Source organism: Conger conger, chromosome 2, assembly GCF_963514075.1.
Source record: "Conger conger chromosome 2, fConCon1.1, whole genome shotgun sequence".
NCBI classification, from domain to species: Eukaryota; Metazoa; Chordata; class Actinopteri; order Anguilliformes; family Congridae; genus Conger; species Conger conger.
In genome coordinates, this window is record NC_083761.1 from 47,199,151 (window position 1) to 47,213,256 (window position 14,106).

General features: G+C 43.7%; 1 protein-coding gene and 1 non-coding gene across 2 annotated transcripts in view; one reads left to right on the forward strand and one right to left on the reverse strand.

The window, feature by feature from the left end:
* Positions 1 to 1,839: 1,839 nt before the first annotated feature.
* Positions 1,840 to 1,911, reverse strand: trnac-gca (transfer RNA cysteine (anticodon GCA)). The gene has a single exon. It is a non-coding gene; the product is annotated as a tRNA-Cys (tRNA).
* A 1,181-nt stretch (positions 1,912 to 3,092) lies between these two features.
* The window catches only part of lasp1 (LIM and SH3 protein 1), a 39,551-nt gene continuing 28,537 nt past the window's right edge, over positions 3,093 to 14,106 (forward strand). Inside the window, exon 1 of the mRNA XM_061230953.1 lies at positions 3,093 to 3,344. Coding sequence (XP_061086937.1) covers positions 3,276 to 3,344 — 69 coding nt within the window. The 5' untranslated portion in view covers positions 3,093 to 3,275. The remainder of the gene's footprint in view (positions 3,345 to 14,106) is intronic.

Genomic DNA, 14,106 nt, shown 5'->3' on the forward strand with positions numbered 1-14,106 from the left:
GAAGACACCCAGCAACTGGTGATATCCATGAATCGCGGAGTTATCCTATGCAAAGGATATGCATCAAAATACTAAACATTACTACTTTCATTTACATAACATAGCTGTGTCCCAAACATTATGGTGCCCTGAAATTGGGGGACTATGTATAAACACTGCTGTCATTTCTACATGGTGAAATCAAAATGTATAAAAATGCCCTTTATTAAAATCTGACAATGTGCACTTTAACCACATGTGTTTTATTTTTTATTACAGATCTCAAATTGTGGAGTACATAGGCATTTAAATAAATTATGGGTCTTTGTCCCAAACATTGTGGAGGGTATATTACTCTATATTAAGCTCTAGTGCCTAAAAGCACATTTCCCCATTTAAATCCATTCAAAACTATTTCCATCCATCCATCCATCCATTATCTTAACCCGCTTATCCTGAACAGGGTTGCAGGGGGGGCTGGAGCCTATCCCAGGGTACATTGGGCGAAAGGCAGGAATACACCCTGGACAGGTCGCCAGTCCATTGCAGGGCACACACACCATTCACTCACACACTCATACCTACGGGCAATTTAGACTGTCCAATCAGCCTAACCTGCATGTCTTTGGACTGTGGGAGGAAACTATTTCACCCTGGTGAAATTATCCCATTTTACTTTTAAATTCTAAAAGTTCTTCACGCTCTGGTGGAAAAAAAAACATGGCAGCCTCCATTAATTGGTTTTATGCAACATCAAGCAATTCCCATAGGAATCCATGGAACCAGTTAGCAGAAGCTGTCTCCAGTTCTTACATTTCTCGATGGATATAGCCTACACTTTGTAGGCACTTTATCAGGTACCTATCTAGTACCAGGTCAGACCCCCTTTTGCCTCCAGAGCAGCCAGGATTCTTCAAGAATTCAAGAAGGTGCTGGAACACATTCCTCAGGGATCGCACTTTGAAATTTGGGGACTACTGGCCACTGGGGTGAACTGAAGTCAATGTCATGTTTGTGGAACAAGTTTAGATGATGTGTGCTTTGTGTCATGGTGCATTATCCTGCTGGAAGTATCCATTTGAAAAAAGGTAGACAGGACCATAAAGAGATGCACATTGTCTGCAACAATGCTTAGGTATGCTGTGGCATTCAAATAATGCTCAATTTGTATAAAGGGGTCAAATGTTTGCTAAGAAAATATTCCCCACACCATTGCACCAGCAGCAGCAGTCTACACCATTGGCACAAGGCAGGATGGATCCATGAATTCATGCCACAGCTGAAATGGATATTTGTCAGACCAGATGATGCTTTTCCGATCTTCAATGATCCAGTTTTTGTAATGACGTGCAACTGTAACCTCAGCTTCCAAGCTGGGTTCCACTCCTGGTCTTCTGCTACTACTGTAGCCCATCTGCTTTTCAAGGTTATACACGTCATACATACATTCAGGGATGCCTTTCTGCACACCACAGTTGTAAACAGCTGTTATTTGAGCATGCATGACATTTTGCCCACACACTGAGATGCTGGAACCACCACATCTGGCACCAACAATCATACCACATCGCTTATCACACAACTTTCTAATGTTTCGTTAAACAAGAATTAAACCTACTTCACCATGTTTATATGCTTTATATATTGTGTTGCAGTAACTGTTGGTACGGGTCATTTCGTCAAAGAGCCGATGTTGGCCTACCTAATAAAATGGACGGCCATTTTGCCAACAGCATAGCTGATTATTGCACTCATATGGACAGTGCTGCGACATAGCCGAGGTTACACTCCTGAATTACTTCTGGTCTGTCAGAACCTTTTTTACTGCGGTCTAGGTACATTTCAAAAACGTGCACCTTTAGGGGGCACCCGGATTTGAACCGGCGACCTCTTATTCTGCAGTCAAATGCTCTACCACTGAGCTATACCCCCATTATGCGTAAACTGTCGTAGATTAACGTAACTAGATTTCATTGCTTTGCACTTTAGGCTGTCATTCTGCTTTTTAATTAGTTAAGGTTTTCTTTCGTCGTTTCGTAGTAATAACGAATTATAAAACTAGGCAGAGCTAACAACCCATTTTAACGTAACGTTTGCTAGCGCATTTTGAACCTTGGTAGGCTACAGATCTCTAGCCAAATGTTCGGTAATTTTTGCTCGAAAACGTCCTTAGGTTTCTCAGTGAATAAAGTAAACTACCGTTGTTTACACGTGACACTGTTTATCCATTTAAAAAAAAGTTCAAACAAGCGTGTATGCTATAGTAAATTAGCGGGCTAATTTATCACAGACATGCAGTGCAAAACGTTTTTCAGTGCATAAAAGCAGTTTAGTTAGCTACATGTGATGCTGTTGGCCCATTTTATATAAGCTAGTTTAAACTTAGACTATAGTAGTGGGTTAACTCATTGTAGATATGGGCAATACTTATTACAAATGGTAACAGTTTGTAATAACAAGCGCTATGGTGTTATTCTTTTTATGCCACAATGTGGCGGTCAAAACAAGGAAAAGAGCCTAGAGCTTTTGAAATTAGCTCCAGATTGACTTTAGAACTACGAGTTTTCTTTCTGCTACTTTGCCTTCAGTCATAAATTACATTTTTATGATCGTAAACAGTGTCGTGTCAGATTGATAGCAGCTGACTTAAAGTTTGTGTGCCGCTTTCTACACAGCGCGTCATTCCCAGCTAGTTAGCTTGATATTTTCGTCATGTTACTGTTCGGTTATATTTCATATTCTTTTCAATATTTGTCTCATCTGAACTAAAACACTGACTCGTCGAAATGTAGTTAGTAAGCTGGATAAACTGGCCACACCTGACCAAGCTATCAAACGAATCCATGAACCAAGACGTGTACGCGCAAAGCTTACATGAAGAGCAATGTTTTGAACACGTAAGGAACACCGAATCTGGCTAGCACAGCGCCTAATCACACATTTTATTAATGCTGATCTGACCCATTCTAATGGCTGCATAAATGGTTGTTGTAACCGAAAATTACACAAGATGAATGTAATATCAATGAAACAACCTCGTTTCATTCATGCGCATCCCCGCGGTAACGCCCCCTTCCCTCCTCAGTAGTGCTTTTCCTCGAGAAAGCGCAGCAGTGGGTTGTGCTCGTGCACTTCGCCTCAGATTCGTTCGCCTGACAGCCAGCGGTGCAAGAAGAGCCGTTTCCAAGGACCGGGTTACTATAGCAGTCAGACGGCGTGTTCTATCATTGATAAACATTATTATTGCTATAGATATTTACTAACACCTACAACTAGATTCCTAGTACGATACGAACATGAATCCGTTGTGTAGCAGATGTAATCGAGTCGTCTACCCCACGGAAAAAGTGAATTGTCTGGACAAGGTAAGAAAGGGGAAGAGGAAAATATCGCATCTCTGAAATGTTGAAAACGCGTCCATCTTCTGCGATGGATGTTTCGGAACACCCGTGGGGCTGCCGGAGAGACCCTAAATTCGTTCTGGAAGCAAATTTTTTATTTATGAAAACTTGCGCCTGTTTAAGGCTTTGTTCACGACCATGCGAGGGGAAGTATGGCTATTTGGAGCGTGTCCCCGCTTCTTTACAATCATCGACGTGCAGAAAATGCATCGGGTAGCCAACTACGGCCAACCTGCCCGGGTCCCTGTCTTGTGTTTTTGGGTCTATCGTGACGAAAAGCGGGAGTATTTGACGTTCGCCGGTTAATGCGGTTTGGTTGCTAAACTTCGACATAATTTAAATCCGTATGTGTGACCATTTTAAGAGAATGAAAGTGAATACATAAATGCTAATGTTTGCTTTGGATTTTAGCGGTTCGCTTCCTGTTCACAGAAATAAGCTTGTCCGCTAATGGCTAACGACGAGGAAATTAGGCCGGGGAACCACACCGATTAACTCTTTGGCTCGCTTTAAGAACTGATAAAACGCAAGCGTTAAATATATTCGGCAAGATTAACCGAGCTTCTTGGAGATCAACACGTGTAGCCACGTTAGCCACTACCTTAGACAAACGCTTGTCTTGCGCTAGCTGGATGCACACCCTGTCGCTGTGAATAGCTAAGTCATATTTCAGTATATTGTTAACGGATGCGTAACCGTGTAGCCGGTGTGGCTGTACCGTGGTAGCTTTGTACCCCGCTACCCCCACCTTTGTCGTGCGCGGTCAGCTTTTCTAATCGGAACTAACGTTAGCTAGGTATGAGGGCATGCCATTTCTTTATTGCGCATAGCTAGCTCAGCTAGTTGGATAGTCTGTCAACTGTGACATACACCAAGATAGCCAACGCGCCTACATAACAAACCACGAAACTGAATAGCTGATGTATTAACGTGATAGTTTGTTAACGTAAAAGTGTGTAATTAATTGAGAGGATTCTCTTCCCATTGGAAAGGATATTGAAACAAGAAGTGTAACTTATATTTGGATGGTTGTATGTTAACCCTCTATGGTACGCATTATGTTCTAACCATGGAATACCATAGTCTTTGACAAAAAAAAGAAATTGTAAGAGATTTATATAAAAAAAGGTTTTTCAGAGAAATGATACATTTCTCTTCTAATAACATGCCTGTCTAAGTATATTTATACACTAATAACTAATACAAACCAGAAATAAGTGAATAATTACCATTTATCCCTCAATACAGGACTGCTGTCACATGGATGATCATTATTGTCTTATTTATGAATGGACACAAGTATATACCTATAAATGGCTTCCAAACTAATTACTAAAAAATCCCAGTGGGGAAATCCATTTCTGCGATTCCATTGTGGTACAGTTGCCATATGGCAACATTAATATGTTTTCAATTTACTGTAAAACTGTTAGACAATATTGACTTGTGAAGAACATCTTTTTAACTTGCCAATGATTAAGGAAAAAACTGACATGCATCTTCCATGTGATGGTGGCAAGAGCGGTCCAGAGGAAAATTCAAATGTCATGCAACATTATTAGCTACTTAAAGGCTGGCTCTTTTAATTCCAACAGTGTGATATGTTGTAGTTTTTTTCTGAATAGTGAGGAAATGACACTATATGTTGCCATAATATGGCAACACCGTACCATAGAGGGTTAATCATAGCCAGCTAAGTACTGCTAACCCGTAGTCTGGTTAACCGGTAAAGTCTTTGAATATCGTTGGTTTCGATAATGGCCTTTTAAATTGTGAAGTTGGAACTTCCAAATGGTGAGGCAAGGTTACCACATTTAGTGCAATCTGGAAATATTAGCTATTGTTAAACACCAGTAACGGTATGCATGTCATTAATTGTTGGCTGCAGTGGGGTTTGTGAAATATAACTTGGAACTAAACTGCCAAAATATATATGGCATGCAACTACTAACGTTGGCTTTTTCCATTTTAAATCAGAAATAGAGGGCTATTTTGCAAAGGCTTTAACAACTAAGTTTGCCTGCTCTGTAGTGCTGGATGATGTTTGCTTGGTTTTAACATCAAGAGTTATTTTTAAATATTTGCGGTTGGTGATCTGTCGTCGGCGGATGTGGTTTATTGCTTACAAAGGAGTGGTGTGTTGAACTATTCAAGTTTGCAGGTTGGGCTTGGAGTAGCCTAGTTTGCAAATGATTGTAAATGGCATAGCAATCTAGTTGCAGTAGAGTCGAGTTCCAGTAGGGTTAAAAGTAATGCAGTTTATGTCCAATTCATTGGACAGTGACTCAGTTTTTTTATTTTGGTTTGATATATTTGAGTTTACAGGATATGACAATGAGGTTGAGGTGCAAACTGTCAGCTTTAATTTGAGGGTATTTCCATCCATATCAGAAGAACCACTTCCTTTTGTACATGGTCCCCCCATGTTAAGGTACCACAAGTATTTGTTGAATTGGCAGGTTGAATTCACAGATGTGATTTATTAGGCAGGCATATTAATTTGTATCATTAGTAAATGCAGAAAAGAGCTGTAGTCTTGATTATAGACTTTGCAATTGCCTTTAGAGATTGTTGTTGGGGTGTGACAACATGACAACAGTGTCGATGCAAATTAAGCTGGCCGTCTTAAGGCTCGGAAATGAAAATGAATCGGTGAGAAACATTGCAAAAATCCTGGGCATGCCAAATCAACAGTTTGATTAATTATTAACAAAAACTGGTGAACTCAATTATGTCAAAAGGCGCAGTAGACAGGAAGACCACTGTAGTGGATGACCGGAGAATACTCACTGCAGATCAGAAACACTCTCCTGGATGCAGGTGTCGATGTGTCTATGTCTAAGTCTATCACATGTAGAAGACTACACCAGCAGGACTACAGAGCGTACACAACAAGATACAAACCACTGATAAGCCTGAAAAGCAGAAATGCAAGATTACAGTGAGCTAAAAAGCACATAAAAGAGCCACAAGAGTTATTTTGAACATATGAGACAAAGATTAACATGTACCAGAGTGATGGAAAGGAGAAAGTGTGGAGAGAAAAAGGAAATGCTTATGATCCAGCATACCACCTCATCGGTGAAACATGGTGGAAGAGGTGTTATGGCTTGGGCCTGTATGACTGCCAGTGGAACAGGCTCATTTGTCTTATTCGACTGCAGACAGAAGTAGAAGAATGAATTCTGAAGTCTACAGGAAATATCCATCTGCTCAGATAAAACCAAATGCCTCCACAGCACTCCTGCAACAAGACAATGACCCAAAACATACTGCTAGAGCAACAAAAGGGTTTTTTGACTGCCAAAAGTAGAGTCAATCACCACCAATTGAACATGCATTTTACAAGCTGAAGAGGAGACTGAAGACAAAAAGCCCCAAAAACAGGCAGGAACTGAAGATGGCTGCAGTACAAGCTTGACAGAGTATCACCAGGAAAGATGCCCAGTGTCTGGTGATGTATATGCTGGATATGTGGAGAAATATAAATAATGGTTACTTTATTCTACGTTATGTTAAACTACCCAATATTATTTGACGCCTGAAAATGGGAAACGGGACTATGTGTACAACAGGCTCTATCATTTCTAAACGGTTGATCCGATACGGATGAAAATACCATCAAATTAAAGCTGACAGTCTGCTCTCATTGTCATTGTATCCTTTCAAACTCCAAATGCTAGAGTACACAAGCAAAATAACAAAAAATGTGTAACTGTCCAATGAATTAAGGTGCTCACTGTGTATATTATTTGAGAATGTGTAGGAGTGCTTTTGGCAAGGCCAAGGTTGTCTGAATCTCAGCTTGTTTATGTGCCCCAGGAATGGTTTGCGTCCTCTTTATAGCTATCTTATGAAAAACTTGTTGCCACTTAGTTTGTTTATTCCACTTTTTGGACAAATGAAAAGAGCCTTTTGTCAGTGTATTTATTCCTTTAATAGTATGACTCATTTGTGCACTTTCATGGCAGCGAAGAAGGCAGTGACCATCACTTACGTTAGTGCTGTGATTTAGCTTTGGGATATAACTAGCTGAATGGATTTTTGATAGTCGCATGATAGTATTAGTAAGACGTGCGTTATCGTGTCAATTGCACAGCTGTTGCTGATTATGAAGGTTGGCTGTGTGCTGAATCATTATACCTCAAGATTTGTGCTGCTGCTCGGAGAAGCCTGAAGCTACCCATTTCAGACCTTCCCAGCATCTCTCCTGACCGAGGATACCCACGGGGAATGCTGCCATCACGTCCTTGTCCGTGGTGCCTTTCTGCTTCAGTGTTCTTCTCTCAAAATGGAGGAAAATGACTAATTTCCCTCAACACTGTCCTCCTTTTCTTGATGATGAATGAGCACATGAATAACAGCAGTCTGTTGGACCTTTGAGTCAGGCAGGAACTTTCCAGAAGGAAAGCAGGGTTAGGGTGAAGGTGAAAGCACTGTACGCTTTTTTACAAAGTATATTGCTTTTACCTGATACAAGTTCTGTGTATCCTCTGCAAAGCCAGGCACTGTCTTTATGAACCATGAATGGCAGACAGGGTAGCATTCCAGGCTAGAGTTAAGTGAGGACACTCAGTTACTGGAAGTGAAAGGTGTGGAAGACATTCACATCCGGAGGCCAAGAAAGGCAAGCTGTTCTCCCCCGTTTTACCACACAGTCTCTGTGTCTCCAAAATGCTCGTTGTAGCTGTACTGACATTTAAGTATAGGTATGTAGAAGTTGTGGTAAACATATCTGTGGCTCTTTTAAAATAGATTGAAATGTAGATCGAATTGGCCAACCAGAAAAAAGAAGAAAAAAAAAGAGCTGCTTCTGTGCCTGTATAGCATATCGGAAAGGCAGCTGTGTGGTTGGGGCTTTAGTGCACACACAGTACACAGCGACCAATGGGTATGGAAGTGTATTCATGCCAAAATTAAAATGAAATTTTAATTCCACAATTAAATTACGTTTTCATTCCATGTACTTAAAAACCATGTCATAATTCAAAAGCCACATTTTTTAATGTATGCACTTTACGACAATGTTAAAATGTAGGACACCATTTGGTATTCAGTTTTCTCATTCTCGATGACCAAACCCTGCCATAATTTGAATGAAAAAGCTGATTTGAAATAAGTTTCAAAACATACATCGTATGTTCCATGTTATTGCTAAAATACAATGGCAGAAACGACAAGCTGCTGCCATGTTCAAATTGTAATCAGGAAATGATGATGGTAAATGATCTGCATTTATATAGTACCTTTATCCAAAGCGCTGTACAATTGATGCTTCTTATTCACTCATTCACACACACACACACACACACACACACACACACACTGGTGACACAAACGGTGATTGGCTGCCGTGCAAGGCACCAACCAGCTTGTCAGGAGCAATTAGGGTTTAGGTGTCTTGCTCAGGGACTCAGACTGGCAACCTTCTGACTGCCCGACGATTGCTCTTACCACCTGATGTCCAATGTCGCCCCATGATCACTTACAAACTTATGAATCATCACTTACAAACTTACAAATGATCACTTACGATGCCGAGAGACCAAAACAAATATTGTGTCCCCAACGCTAAACAACTGCAGTCATATATATCTCCCCCTTTATAAAGAAATTCTCTGATAAACGTGTGTACAGGGATGAATCAAATATCAAATCGCATTGGTGTGGAATATCATGTCCCCCGTACTGAAGAATACTAGTTACTACACAAGTTGTGGAATCACGCTGCTGGGAGTGCCTGCTAGCGTGGGATAAAATCAGCGTGTGTGTACAAAGCCTGCAGCGTTTCCCACAGTGAGACTGTGTTTGGTGGACTTCTGGGGGGGTCCAGGGGGAATGCTCACCCGGAAGCACATTTTGTACGTTTTAAATGCATTAATCTGGTGCAATTTCAGGGCTTGGTCTATGAACTTTGTTCTCTTGTAAACAATTTTGTGCTCTTGTAAACATTTTACTCATAAACACATTGGTTGTATAGATATGAATGGTGATGACATGGCAAAAAAGAAGCTCCCACAAAGGATGGTAAACGAGTTTAAAGTTTAATGCAGTTCACAAATGGTTAAAACAGAAAATAGACAAACATTTGAGCAATCAAGGAAATGAAGCAAAAGTGGTTACCCATCTTCAACTGGTTTATATTTTAGAAAATAAAAAATATACTGGATGAGGAGGACACATCATAGGTCAAAATAAGTTACCCTTTGCTGTCGTAAAGGCTCCCAAACATGGGCTTAATGGATGGAATTATGGCATTATTTTCGGTTCATTATGAACCTGGCAGGCCGCCACAGTCTAGGTAGCCTAATTAATGGGAAACGCTGGCCTGAGACACTTCCGTGGCAGTGGGGAAGCATGTCGACGCAGGATGGAAAAAAGGCCCTCACGCTGCGTGTGAGCATGTATGCAGCCTGTCTGTGTGGCCTTACCGTTCACATGCAAGCGTCTGCACCTTAATCCTACACACAGGATGTGTGTAATTACATGGCTGTATTTGCCATTGCTTGGATTTTGTGCACTTATTGATTTCTGCCTGTTCAGTATAACTGCGGCAGTCTGTCACATTTCCTGCGGGCCAGGCAGTGTGGCTCAATGCTACTCCCCAGACGTTCTGTAGGTTCTCTGTATGAGCCAATGCTCAGGCCTGCCTGCACACCTTATAATAACAAACCTTGTCCAGAGTCTCCAGACGTTCAGTGTGCAGCGTTCGCTCTTGGTTGGGAGAACTGGCCTGTGGGAGAGGATACGTAGGCCCGGAGATGAGACGTGTCGCCCCAGGGCTCCGGTCGGGACCATGTGTTCTGCTGAGACACTGAGGTGGCGGTTGTATTTTTAGGGACACTCCTCGCCATTCTTTCCCATTTTAAGTTAAGCGTATGATCTTACGGTGTGTGTAACGTCACAGGCGTTGAGGTAACGGTTAGGTCTCAAGATAAATAACGCATATGACACTTGTGGTGGTGAAGGCAGACTCAGAAACTGAAGAAGTGTCCCAAATGACCTGAATTCACCCTACCTGTTTCGGTGTGTGATATATTAGGCTGTGATGTGGTCTTAGAGACACGCCCGAGGCAACCGCCTTGTTTAAGTGTGTGTAATTAGTGGGGCGTGATGTCGAGACGGGGCTGCCTGCTTGGGATTATGACTGACTGAAGAATGCGCAGTCCATGCTAAACCATGCATGCTGACTGAAGAGTGTGAACTCCATGCTAACCAAATACCAACTGAAGAGTGCACGCTCCACGCTTAGCCTGACTGACTGAAGAGTGCACGCTCCACGCTTAACCTGACTGACTGAAGAGTGTGCACTCTATGCTAACCACACGCGCTGACTGAAGAGTGCACATTGCCTGCTTGAAACTGCAGAAGAATGCAATCTACACCAACTACGAGTGAGTCTGACGATGCACATGCCATGCTACTGGCTAAAGGTTAACTGAAGCACCCTCCCAGCGCACCAAAAACAGGTGAAACATTCCACCCTAGCTCCACTCCATGTGGACTATGTCAAAAGAGCAGACCCCCTTCCAGGTTCACAAGCTGTCTGCAAGTTATCAGCTGACGATGTGATAACGGCTGAATGTGGAAACAGACTTGGCAGAGGAGGCGTCTAACCACAAACTGTTACAGAAGTGAAGTCCGTTTCCTGGCCTGTGTGGAAACTTTCTGCCACTACTACGGTCTTGAGTTTTATTCTTTCCTAACCTGCAGAAGCCTGTACATTTCCTCACACTCTCCACCCCTGTCCTGAGCTTCACACCCACACACCCACACCCACCCTTCTCGGACAACTGACATGCCTCTGTTTTATCTATTATTTCCTTCCTTTCTGAGAATAGATGCGCAGTGTTAAATAGCAAGGCCAAGCAACAGTAGAAACACTGCAGCGGTAAACACGTTTGTCTGAGTGGGATGGTTCCTCAGGCAGAAACGGCCATTTCCCCACAGGCTGAACCGATGACCACGTGTGCCTGAATCACTCCAGCACGAACAGTTGGGCTGTGTCGTTTGCCCACACTGGAACCTTCTAGAACCGTTAGAGAGCACATTCAAATGTACACTTATTTTTGTGTCACTTGGATTCAGGCGGCTGTTCGGGCTCTCTGGAGTCTGGGTCAGTGGCTGGCGGACTTGAGGGAGTGCAGGTGTAGCGCTGGCATGGAGGAGGCGCAGGTACGGCGTGGGGTGAGAGGAGGGAGGTGCTCGGGGAATCTGGGTTACTTGCGCGGCTCGACAGAAAAAGAAACGAAGGACAAAGGAAGCCGCTTAAAATTCACTCCCCGCCTCTGCAGCACAGAACCGCTCTTCTCTGTTCTCTGTCAGGGAGTACGAGTCTGAGGGGTGGGCCCCTGGTGTGTGTGAGTGTGTGAGTGGTGCTCATACTCTCAGCTGTACTTTGAGGGTGGGGTGGCAATAGTCGCACTTTGATGGCTATCAAGACAACATAAGGCCTGTTTATAGCTGATGCCCGAAGGATATCGCTACATTATCACCTACATTCCGACTATTTGAACTAAGAACGCATCGCCAAAGTTGTGTCTTCGTGAGCTCAAAACATGGAAGGTTGATGGCACTATGCTAATGATAATTACGGATGAGAATATGTTCTATAATAAGGTTGTCGTGGCAGTTGAGCCGGCGATGGGTGTCAAAGTTCAATACAATTTATGTCTCTGAGATGGGAGCAACGATGTGAGTGACGACATGAAACCGTCCATCGTTCTAAACCAACCCCTCAAATGTGATAATCGCCGGCGCCAAATGATCGTACATCGCCTAACCGTAAACTGGCCGATACGGAGGGGGCGCTTAGTCATGCAGCGCGGCTCGTTGGCAGGCACGCCCGGTCTCCCCCGCCGACAGACGTGTGTTGTGAAGGCGTTTCCGTTCCCGAACAATGCCGCTGGCACCCGCTCGCCGCTGTGAGCTTCCCTCTCAGACGCTCCTGGTGTCTGACGCTCTGAGCTTCTCTCTCTGACGCTCCTGGTGTCTGACAGTCTGAGCTTCTCTCTCTGACGCTCCTGGTGTCTGACAGTCTGAGCTTCTCTCTCTGACGCTCCTGGTGTCTGACGCTCTGAGCTTCTCTCTCTGACGCTCCTGGTGTCTGACGCTTTGAACTTCTATCTCAGATTCTTCTCATGTCTGATGCTCTGAGCTTCTCTCTCAGACTCTTCTCATGTCTGATGCTCTGAGCTTCTCTCTCAGACGCTCCTGGTGTCTGATGCTCTGAGCTTCTCTCTCAGACGCTCCTAGTGTCTGACGCATGGTCATCAGACACGGCGCAGGGCTGAGTGTTTAGAGAGGTGCTGAGTGTCTGGAGCTCAGAGTGATTCAGGGCCACGTGTTCCCCACAGCTGTCTGAGCAGCCACTCTACTGTCTGTCTGATGTCGGCTGGCCTCGATTGTGAACATCGTGCATCTATTTTCAGGAAAGGTGTTTTGAATTGATTCTCAAAATTCAGCCCCCTGTCTCTGCCTGTTTGCGTGAGTGAGTGTGCGTTCCTGTGTGTATAGACACGTGGGTGCGTGTGTGTAGAGACGTGTCTTCGCCATCGGCAGTGCTGTTCTGTAGCAGTAAAAGTGCAGTAAAATGGTGGCTCAGACCAGTTCCCAGAGTTCCTTGTAGCTGCGTCTGAGATAATCTAGTCAGTGGCCTTCCTACTTATGTAGGACTCTGCTCTGCCCTGATTACTCACACCCCCAGTGTTTGTCCCCTTAAAGACTCCACTCCAGTCCAAATTATTATCAATGACATGTAGCACAGATGCCTGGAAGATAACCTAATATGTTGTAAATGTGTGTAGGAGCAGTTTTGAGTAACTCTGTAATCCTGCTACATGAAACAGGGCCCTGGTTTCAGACTCTCAGGGGGCAAAGAGTAATGAAACCTCCTTTCTTTAAAGAAGTCATTGTCAAAGTGTTTGAAAATCAGCACCAGAATATCAAACCGTTTCTTGGAGCTTTAAGTCAAAATAAACATATATAATAGGGAAAAAAATCTGTGATAATTTGAAAGGTACGCTCAGGAGAGTAGATTAGTTAGCACTAGCACGTATTAGGAATACAACTTCTAAGAAAGCATTTTCCAAAGGATTCATTGTTTTTCAGGAATCAACCTTAGGCGCACTTAGAAGGGGCAGTCAGGTGGGGCTGGGTTGTGCCTGCCTGGGTGAACGGGCCCATATACGGTCGCAGTTTGTGAGAGAGCTGAACTATGGCAATCTGTGTCAGTATTTGTTCAAGAAGCCGTCGGGGTGAAGTCCAGCTCCTTCACTGAGCACACCTTTGGCACCACCTCACTGCACGTGGCTGTGAAATGAGGCGAACGGAATCAGGACACAGAAGTCAGTGAGTTCACTTTTCAGGCGTTGCCCCATCCCTCTAAGTGGTTTGATCTTGAACTCCCCTGCCCCTCCTTAAGTGGTTTGATCCTGAACTCCCCTGCCCCTCCTGCAGTGGTTTGGTCCTGAACTCCCTGTCTCATCTGCAGCAGTTTTGCCTTGTATGCCCCCGCCCTTAAGTGGTTTAATCCTGATCTCCCCCGTCGCTCTCCTGCAGTGGTTTAATCCTTAACTCCCCTGCCTCTCCTGCAGTGGTTTACTCCTGAACTCCCCTGCCTCTCCTGCAGTGGTTTACTCCTGAACTCCCCTGCCTCTCCTATAGTGGTTTACTCCTGAACTCCCCTGCCTCTCCTGCAGTGGTTTACTCCTGAACTCCCCTGCCT